Source organism: Panthera leo, chromosome E3 (assembly GCF_018350215.1).
Source record: "Panthera leo isolate Ple1 chromosome E3, P.leo_Ple1_pat1.1, whole genome shotgun sequence".
NCBI classification, from domain to species: domain Eukaryota; kingdom Metazoa; phylum Chordata; class Mammalia; order Carnivora; family Felidae; genus Panthera; species Panthera leo.
The window spans coordinates 26,837,521-26,848,281 of record NC_056694.1 but is presented as its reverse complement, the minus strand read 5'-3'; the positions used below and the strand labels follow the sequence as shown (position 1 = coordinate 26,848,281).

Below are 10,761 nucleotides of genomic sequence, written 5' to 3'. Positions count from 1 at the left end.
GTCCCATTCCAGATGACAACAATCCCTTCCTTCAGTTCTGATGCCAAACATTTCAGTTATCCATGACTCTTGTCACTCCCACACACAACCTTCATCCAATTCATAAAGAAATGTCATTGGCTCCATCTTAAAAACATATCCCAAACTGGACCACTTCTTTCCACCCCCACTGTTCTCATTCTGGTATATGATCCACCAACATCTCTCACCTGGACTATTTCAATGCCTCCTCTTCAAACATTAGTGCTCTGGTTAAAACCCTCCCATGGCTTCTTATTGCATTCAGTTCAGAATCAAAGTCCTTAAAATGGCCTGTGAGCTTCCACACGATCTTGTCACCCATTACCTTTCTGACCTCTTCTCTTACCCCTCTTCTCAGGCCCTGCCTACTCTGTTCCAGCCACACTGGCATCCTTGTTCCTACTCAAACAAGCCAGGTACTCCAGGGTCTCTGTATTAACTGTTCCCTCTGCCTGTGATATTCTTCCCTCACATATCCACTTGACTCGTTCTTTCACTTCCTTCAAGTCTTTGTTCCATTCTCCCCTTCTCAGGGAAGGCTGTCATGAGCATCCTATTTAAAGTAATAACCCATGGGGTGCCTGGTTGTCTCAGTCTGTTAAGTGTCCAACTCTTGATCTCAGCTCAGGTCTTGATCTCAAGGTTGTGAGTTCAAACCCTACATTGGTCTCCATGCTGGGCGTGAAGCCTACTTAAAAAATAAATAAAATAGGCAGTCCCTGAGTCCCAGCCGGTTCCTACCGCAGTCCCGCAGTCGCCCGGCTCCTCTTTCCTTTCAAAATGACAGATGCCGTTGTGTCCTTCGCCAAGGACTCCCTGGCGGGTGGAGTGGCAGCCATCTCCAAGACCGCGGTAGCGCCCATCGAGCGGGTCAAGCTGCTGCTGCAGGTGCAGCATGCCAGCAAGCAAATCACCGCAGATAAGCAATACAAGGGCATATAGACTGTGTGGTTCGTATCCCCAGGGAGCAGGGAGTCCTGTCCTTCTGGCGCGGTAACCTGGCCAATGTCATCAGATACTTCCCCACCCAAGCCCTCAACTTCGCCTTCAAAGATAAATACAAGATCTTCCTGGGTGGCGTGGACAAGAGAACCCAGTTTTGGCGCTACTTTGCAGAGAATCTGGCATCGGGTGGCGCCGCTGGGGCCACATCCTTGTGTTTTGTGTTTCCTCTGGATTTTGCCCGTACCCGTCTAGCGGCCGATGTGGGCAAAGCTGGAGCGGAAAGGGAATTCCGAGGCCTTGGTGACTGCCTGGTTAAGATCTACAAATCTGATGGCATTAAGGGCCTGTACCAAGGCTTTAATGTGTCTGTGCAGGGCATTATCATCTACCAAGTTGCCTACTTCGGTATCTATGATACTGCAAAGGGCATGCTTCCGGATCCCAAGAACACTCACATCTTCATCAGCTGGATGATCGCACAGTCCGTCACAGTGGTTGCCGGGTTGACTTCCTATCCCTTTGACACTGTCCGTCGCCGAATGATGACGCAGTCGGGGCGCAAAGGAACCGACATCATGTACACACGCACGCTTGACTGCAGGAGGAAGATTGCTCGTAACGAAGGGGCCAAAGCTTTTTTCAAGGGGGCGTGGTCCAATGTTCTCAGAGGCAAGGGTGGTGCCTTCGTGCTTGTCTTGTATGATGAAGTCAAGAAGTTCACATAAGTTATTTCCTAGTTTCTTCCCCTGTGAACAGGCATGTTGTATTATATAACACATCTTGAGCATTCTTGACAGACTGTTGGCTGTCTATTTATCAACGGCAACTATTGACTGGTTGAAAATGGGAAGCAATAATGTTCATCTGACCAGTTTTCTCTTAAAGCTATTTCCACGATGACGGGACTCAATTATATTTTTTATTTCAGTCACTCCTGATAAATAAATTTGAAGAAATAAACACTATCCAAAACATTAAATAAATAAATAAATAAATAAATAAATAAATAAAATAAAATAAAATTATAACCCACTGTCCACTGCTCCATGACACTCCCAGTCCCCCTTACCCTGCTTTACTTTTTCTTTTATGCCTGGAACAGATTACCTTCTACATTGTACATATTTATTTATTATGTTTATGCTTTATTGTCTACCTCCCCTCACTAGAATGTAAGGGCCAATTCTATCCATTGATGTATCCAAGCATGTAAAAGAGCATTTGAAATGAGAATGCAAAATGGTGTGACCCTGTGGAAAGCTCTTTAACAGTTTCTTAACAAACTAAACATAGAATGACCCAATGATCCAGCAATTCCATTCCCCAAAGAACTGAAAATGGACACTCAAACAAATGGTACATGAATGTTCATAGCAGCAATATTCAAAATAGCCCCAAAGGTGAAAACAACTCAAATGTCCATCAACAGATGAGTGAATAAACAAATTGCGGAAATACATTAAATGGAATACTACTGGGCCATGAAAAACAATGGAGAATTGATACATGTTACACAGTAGATGAACCTCAAAAATTTTATGCTAAGTATGAGAAACCAGACACAAAGGTCTCATATCGTATGATCTCATTTATATGAAATATCCAGAATAGATATATCCATAGAGACAGGAAGCAAATTGGTAGTTACCAGAGGCTGGAGGTAGTAATTATTTAATGGATATGGATTTTTATTGGGGATAATGAAATGTCTTGGAAATAGACAGAAGGGATGGTTGCACAACACTGTGAATGCACCAAATGCCACTGATATGTTCACTTTAGATTGATTCATTGTGTGTTAAATTCATTCAATTTAACCTGTATAAAAAAGAGCAGCTCAAAAAAAAAGGAGCTCAATAAATATTTGCCGAATGAATGAATGAATGAACAGGAAACAAATCAGTATGTCTGGCCCTGAAAATAGATAACACTAAAAGGTAGTCTATCAAAAAGCATTTTTTGGAAGTCTGTGGCCCTTTCATCAGCCACATGTAAATCACCCCATTTGGGGTGTAAGTAAGCATTGAAGCAGTATTGCCCTGGGGGTCCATGACCATTTTTGGTGGCCTGAGCTGAGTTTTATTACTCTGCTCGTGAAGAACAGGAGACAAAGCCTGGGGTCCTATCAGGGGAAAAAAATCTTCCTGTGTCGGAATTTTCAGAACCTCCTGTTCCTACATAGCTAGAGACATTTCTGACTGCCAGGAGGGAATAAAGCCAGTGGGAGTTAGTCCCATCTGCCTACAGAGGGGCAGGAACATCATCTGTCTAAATACTTCTTCGTCAGAAAGTCTTACAGCTGGAGGCCTTTCCTCACTCTCACTGTGACCTCAGCCTTAGGGCCACATTAAAGAGCATTAATGCCATGGAGAGGCGGAGGGAGGGAGGAGATGGGCTGCCAGACTGGAACTAAATTAAAAATAAAGCTCCCCTTATTAAATTCATAATTATTGTGAAGCTGTGAAATCTTATTTTAAACCTCCGGCTCCTTTCTTTTGTCCAGGGTACAGGCTGCCTGCTTCTGAATCCCTATTTTGCTTTATGGACAATTTCTTTTTAGCATTCTGAGCGTTTAACCTTGAAAAATAGTGTTGTTTTGCTGCTGTATTTTCTGATTGTTAGTCTCCAGGCATCTCTGTGGCATCTTTATAAATCTTCAGGAGCTGGTAAATATTTCTTGCCGACCAGCAGCTGAAATCTGAAAATACCAGCTCACTTTTTAGCTGTCAGGCAATTAATGTAATTCAAAGGAAATGAAAGGTATGGGCAACTGGGACTGCTTTTAATAACAGGAGGGTTTCTGGCTCAGACTTAGAAAGGCAGGAGAGAAGAATCAATAAAAGGCAAACAGAAAGGGTAGAAGAGGGCATGGAGTTCTCCAGAAACATTTTGTCAGCATGCTGGCCAACACCGCTAATCTGTGCCAAGAGAAGCTGATAAATGTAGCCACTGATGGTCAACTTAGAGATGGGCCAACCTTCAAGGCCTAGACTAGGGTACCCATTAGCCTAGAAGATGGTTTTGTACAAACAGAAAGAGATGCCTCAAGAGGGCAGGTAAATCAGGAGAAAATATCCCTTGAGAATGGATTCAGCCCCACACCAGGGCACACAGCTTGATGACCAGAGAAGAACTGCATTTCAGCCCTCTGCCTCCAAACTCATCCCCATAGCACAAAGTTTGTGCCTTTGTGCAGTGCACAAACTGTACAGCTGCATGTAGCAGCCCTATCCAGATCACGTCCCACTTCCTCATCCTTCATAATATTGGTTTCCCATTCTTCCCCGCTAAGTCAAGAATCAACTTGTTAGCTTTGGATCCCAGAGGTGAGAGAAGTGTAATTGGCTATAAAACTTAATGTGAAGAGTTAGACTATGGAGAAGGGGAGGGGGGAATCTCACTCATATGGTGATGCTGTTTCATTTCTCAAAGGAGGGAAAGTCTTTCCTTTTAGTGAGAAATAGACTAGTCATTAAAGGCAGGCATTTTCCAGCCCAGAGAAGGGTAATTCTATCAATGTCTGCCACCTTTCAGATACTTCAGACAGGGTAGTCAAGGTTCTACAATGCATAGGGCAGAAATCACACACTGCTTTATGTAATTGTTGCCTCCCTGGACTGCAGTGTGGATACTGCCCCCTGGAGTTGTACAATATAGCAACCCTGCATCCCATGTGCAGTGCATCTGGGAGGCTCAGGGAGCACACTGGCATACATACTTTGACCTGCCTCCCGAGAGAAAAGCAAGCTTCAAAAACCTCATCCATCAAGGGATGTCTGGGCAGCTCAGTCAGTTAAGCATCTGACTCTTGACTTCAGCTCAGGTCATGATCTCATGGTTTGTGGGTTTGAGTCCCACGCTGGGCTCTGCACTAATATGTGGAGCCTACTTAGGATTCCCTCTCCCCTCTGTCTCTGCCCCTCCTCTCTCTCTCTCTCTCTCCCCCCCTCTCTCTCTCTCTCTCTTTCAAAATAAATAAATAAACATTTACAATTTTTTTAATGTTTATTTATTTTTGGGACAGAAAGAGAAACAGAGCACGAGTTGGGGAGGGGCAGAGAGAGAGACACACAGAATCTGAAGCAGGATCCAGGCTCCGAGCTGTCAACACAGAGACTGACGCGGGGCTCGAACTCACGAACTGCAAGATCATGATCTGAGCCAAAGTCAGATGTTTAACAGACTAAGCCATCCAGGCGCCCCTAAATAAATAAACATTTTAGAAAGTATTTTTTCTAAAAACCTGGCCCATCAAGATAAATAGAAAATCATCTAATATGTTTTTATATACCAGCAAACATTTAGACAATAAAACAGTCTATTTACAATAAAATTTTAAAATATCAAAAACCTAGGAATAAACCTAGCAAAAGATGTGTAAAACTGATAATGGAAGTCTCTAAAATATCACTGATAATAATTTTAAAATACCTAAAACAGCTACATGGAGGGATAAACAATGGTCACGGATTGGAGGGCTCTATACTGTAATAAAGTCAATTCTCTGCAAACTGATCTATAGTTCTTTAACACAATCTCCATCGAATCTCCAGTTGAAGTTTTTATGGAAATTGAGCAGCTAATTTTGAAATGTATATGTAAAAGACTAGCCAAGACAATCTTAAAGAGCAATGAGGTAGAAGGGCATACTATACTAGATATTAAGACTTATTGTAATGGTAGAAATTAAGACAGTAATGAGGGCATGAAAAGAGACAAACAGTATCAAGTGTTGTTGACAATTCAGAGCAACTAGAATTCCCATCCACTGCTAGTGGAAGTTCACATTCATAGAAGCACTTCAGAAAACTGTTTAGCAGAATCTACTAAATTTGAACAATGTTTATTTTATGACCCAGCGATTTTCCTGCTAGCTATGATACCCGACAGAACTGGCTACACATGTAAACCAAAAATCAAGCTCAAAGATGTTCATGGCAACACTGTTTTTAATGTCAAAACCCGGAAATAACCACAAATGCCCAACAATAATAAAATGAATAAATAAAATGGTGGTATATTCTCATGATGGAATACTATTCAGCAATAAAAATCAACCAACTATAGCTCCATGCAATTACTTAAATGAATCTCACATTGCTTGATTCCATTTATATCTTTTTAAGTGGCAAAAACTCATCTGTGGTATTAGAACTCAGTATGGAAATTACTTTTGGAGAGAAGGGGACACAACAGTGCTTTGGGGTTGTTGGCTATTCAAGTGTGTTCACATTGTGAAAATATATTGAGCTAAACACTTATGGGTCGTGTATTTTTCTTTCAATATGTTATATTTCATATGAGGACTTTAAGAGACAAAACAGATGAACCTAAGGGAAGGGAAACAAAAATAATATAAAAACAGGGAGGGGGACAAAACAAAAGAGACTCCTAAATATGGAGAACAAACTGAGGGTTGCTGGAGGGGTTGTGGGAGGGGGGATGGGCTAAATGGGTAAGGGGCACTAAGGAATCTCCTGAAATCATTGCTTCACTATATACTAACTATTTGGATGTAAATTTTTAAAAATAAAAAATAAAGTTAAATAAAAAAACATTTTATTTGCACTTGCTTATGGAGACTAGTGATTTTCTTTTTTAAGTGTTTATTTAAATTCTAGTTAGTTAACAGACTGTGGAATATTAGTTTCAGGGGTGCAGTGCAGTGATTCAACACTTCCAAACATTGCTCAGCGATTAATCATGGTAAGTGTACTTTTAATCCCCATTACCTACTTCACCCATCCCCCCAACCACCTCTCCTCTCATAACTATCAGTTTGGTCTCTATAGGTAAGAGTCTATTTCTTAGGACACCTGGGTGGCTCAGTCAGTTAAGCATCTGATGCCCTCTCAGGTCATGATCTCACAGCTTGTGAGTTCAAGCCCCACGTCAGGCTCTGTGCTGACAGCTCAGAGCCTGGAGCCTGCTTTGGATTCTGTGTGTGTGTGTCTCTCTCTCTCTGCCCCTCTCCTGCTCATGCTGTCTCTCTCTCTCTCTCTCTCTTTCTCTCTCTCTCTCTATCTCTATCTCTCTCTTTCTCTCTCTATCTCTCTCTTTCTCTCGCTCTCAAAAATAAATAAACATTAAAAATTTCTAAGAAAGAGTCTGTTTCTTGGTTTGCCGTTCTCTTTTTCCCTCTTTCCTTGTTTGTTTTGTTTTTTATATTCCACATACGAGTGAAATCATAGGGTATTTGTCTTTCTCTGACCTATTCCACTTAGCATAATATTCTCTAGCTCCATCCATGTCATTACAAATGGCCAGATATCATTCTTTTTTATGGCTGAGTAATATTCCATCATATATATATATATATATATATATATATATATATATATATACCTCACATCTTCCTTATCCATTTTTAAAACCCCTTTCAGAGCCTAAATGTCCATCAACTGATGAATGGATAAAGAAATTGTGGTTTATATACACAATGGGGTACTACGTAGCAATGAGAAAGAACGAAATATGGCCCTTTGTAGCAACACGAATGGAACTGGAGAGTGTTATGCTAAGTGAAATAAGCCATACAGAGAAAGACAGATACCATATGGTTTCACTCTTATGTGAATCCTGAGAAACTTAACAGAAACCCATGGGGGAGGGGAAGGAAAAAAAAAAGAGGTTAGAGTGGGAGAGAGCCAAAGCATAAGAGACTATTAAAAACTGAGAACAAACTGAGGGTTGATGGGGGGTGGGCGGGAGGGGAGGGTGGGTGATGGGTATTGAGGAGGGCACCTTTTGGGATGAGCACTGGGTGTTGTATGGAAACCAATTTGACAATAAACTTCATATATTAAAAAAAATAAATGAATAAAATAAAACCCCTTTCAGAGACCCAATCTGCAAAGTCCACCCAGAACACCCAGGTAGATTTACTGATTCCCAGTTGCTATACTCTCACCATCACTCATCCGTTACAGTAAATACAGCTTCAGAGAACTTCCTGACATGAAAGGTCTTCCTCTTGCTGCAGGCTGACATCACTATTGCTCCCTCCTTCTAGTAGGCAGACTCTGAAATGTCCCCCAGTCATCCCCACCTCTTGGTTTTCATGTCCTTGTGGAATCCCCTCTCTTTTGGTATGGGCAAGACCTGTGACTTATTTCTAAGCAACAGAATATGGCAAAACAGTGATGGGATGTCACTTCCGTAATTCGTTACAGGAGACTGTGTCGGCCACGTTGCTAGCAGACTCTATTGCCTTCTTGGTCTTTGTGCTTTGAAGAAGTGAGTTGCCACAGTGGAGATGCCCACATGGCAAGTGGGCCTCTAGTCAAAAGCCAGCAAAGAACTGAAGCCCTCAGTCCAATGACCCTTGAGGAATTGAATCCTGCCAACAACTACAAGAGCTGTGGATCCTTCCCCTACTTGAACCTTGAGATGAAACCCCAGCCTGGCTGACACTTTGGATGTGGCATGCCGGGGGGGAAGCAGGGGAGGCGGCCAAGCGGCCCCCAGGTTCCTGATGATGGAAACGGTGAGATGACAAGAGTATGTTGTTTTAAGCTGCTAAATCTGGGTGTAATTGCCATGTAGCAATAGATAATTAATATACTCCCCCATTATGAACAATTTCAAAAGATACACATAACTATGCACCTCACAGGAAGAATGCTCCGTGATATTTTATTAATTGTACCCTTATCTGATACTGATTCAACCTCATTCTGCTAACCTGCCTGTGGCCTCTGAGGTTCGCCCTAATTAACTGTGGACTGATTTCGCAAACGAAAGCAAATCATCTCTAAACACGTTCTCTCTTCTTTCTACTTATTTTTTTGATATCCTAATAAAGCAAGCTAAGCTCTGGGAGCTAAGTGGATAATTCTCATGCTATAGATTAAAATTACCTGAGTCACAAAGATAAAATTTGCCCTTTTTAGCTGGAGTTTCTGGCAAGTTGTACCAGGAATGCCATGGTAACTGACACCATTTTGCTAAATCTCTCCCTTAATCTCATTTGTTAATGTAGAAAAATTGCCATCTCCTTTTTCTCTCTCTGAAAAAAGAAAATAGAAATTGAAAGAAACAGGGGTCGCTGGGTTGGAAAAGTAAAATTGGTTTTTGCCTAATTATCCTTATTCACACACTCTTCCCATTTCTTCATGCTTAGCATTTGACTGCCAGCTTCTGTTTCATGTTAGAAAAGCATTTATTGCTCTGGTATTCACCTCTAACACTCCAGCTGGGGATGCCACAGAGCAAGGATCTGCAACCATGGCCCATGGGTCAAATCTGGCCCACCACCTTTTTTATAAACAAAGTTCTATTGAAACACAACCACATCCATCCATTTGCATACTGTCTACAGAGGCTTCTGCACCACAATATCAGAGCTAAATTGTTGTGACAGAGACATATGGCCCCAAAAGCCTAAAATACTTACTATCAGGCTCTTCACACACACACGCGCATGCGCACACACACACACACACACACACACACACACACACACACACAATATGTTTGGCCACTGTCATAGAATAGAGAATGGCTATATTTCTTCACTTGGCTGTAGGGCATCACAAGAAACATTAACAGGAAGCAGGAGACACGTGCTCTGGTTCCAGCCTCGTATTCGTGTGACCAGGCCTTTGTCAGCTCCTTTCTCTGAGCCTCAGTTTATCCAGCATAACTTCAGTTACTAGACTGGGTTAGGTTTATTCCAGTTTTGAGCAATATATCAGCTCAAACAACTTTGGGTATAATATGCATGTGAACAGTCCTACTATTTTAACGTAAAATGTAATGGTTTTGTTGTTCTTGCCTTTGTTTATTGCATTACAAAACAAATAATAAACTTAAGTCTAAGCTTGCCTTGTCTCTGAGGAAAAGAAGAACTATTTTCCATTTGGTTATGGCTTTAGGCCACTAACATTTAGTACAAAAGAATCAGAATAGAGGAGGAGGTTTTGTAGAGTAATTTTTTTAATGTTTATTTACTTTTGAGAAAGAGAGAGAGAGCATGTGTGCATGAGTGGGAGAGGGGCAAGAGAGGGGGGACAGAGGATTTAAAGCAGGCTGCAGGCTCACAGCACAGAGCCCAATGCGGGGCTCGAACCCACAAACCATGAGATCATTACCTGAGCCGAAGCTGGATGCTTAACTGATGGAGCCACCCAGGCACCCCTTGTGTGGAGTAATTTTAATCACCACTGTTAGCAGCAGCAGCAGCAGCAGCATATACCTTGCACCTACAATGTGCCAGGTACTGTCCTAAGTGCTTTAAATGTTTTAATTCCTTTAAGTTCTTCCAAACATCCTATGAAATCGGTATCATTATTAAGCGCATTTTACAGGTAGGGAAAATGAGGTACAGACACTAACATCTTGCCCAAAGTCACAAAGCTGGTAAGTAGCACACCCAGGATGCAAGCCCCAAGCAGTCTGGCTCCAGACCTTTTCTTATTAATTGCCAAGGAACAAATGAAAGAACACTCCTGTCCTTGATAGAGCAGCTTGAGTGAAAGCACCCGGAAGAGAAGAAATTCCCCATCCGTCTCACCCCCATTCAGACTAGAAGATATGGGGAGGAGAGACGATGGGAAAGAGACCGGAGACTTAGGCAGAGTGGCCAGGACATAAGCAGCCTCCCGGAGATCCTTGTTTCCTGAGTGTGGTCTCCCACCTGTAAGAGGCAGTTTTTGAGTACTCCAGAGCTGTGTGGCCTATAGACAGTCTCAGGCAAGGGACCGCACCAGCTGTCCACCCAGCAATTGCCCATCTCCGCCCAAAGCTTTGCTTAAGCTGACTAACCTAAATGTGGAAACACTCCCTGGACATATG

General features: G+C 42.2%; 1 protein-coding gene across 1 annotated transcript; it reads left to right on the top strand.

The window, feature by feature from the left end:
* The first annotated feature begins 739 nt into the window (after positions 1-739).
* LOC122209631 (ADP/ATP translocase 2-like) lies at positions 740-1,934 on the top strand. The gene is given in 2 exon segments (XM_042921671.1): positions 740-955; positions 958-1,934. Coding segments are annotated over 2 exon segments (888 nt in total). The 5' UTR covers positions 740-801; the 3' UTR covers positions 1,692-1,934.
* Positions 1,935-10,761: the final 8,827 nt, after the last annotated feature.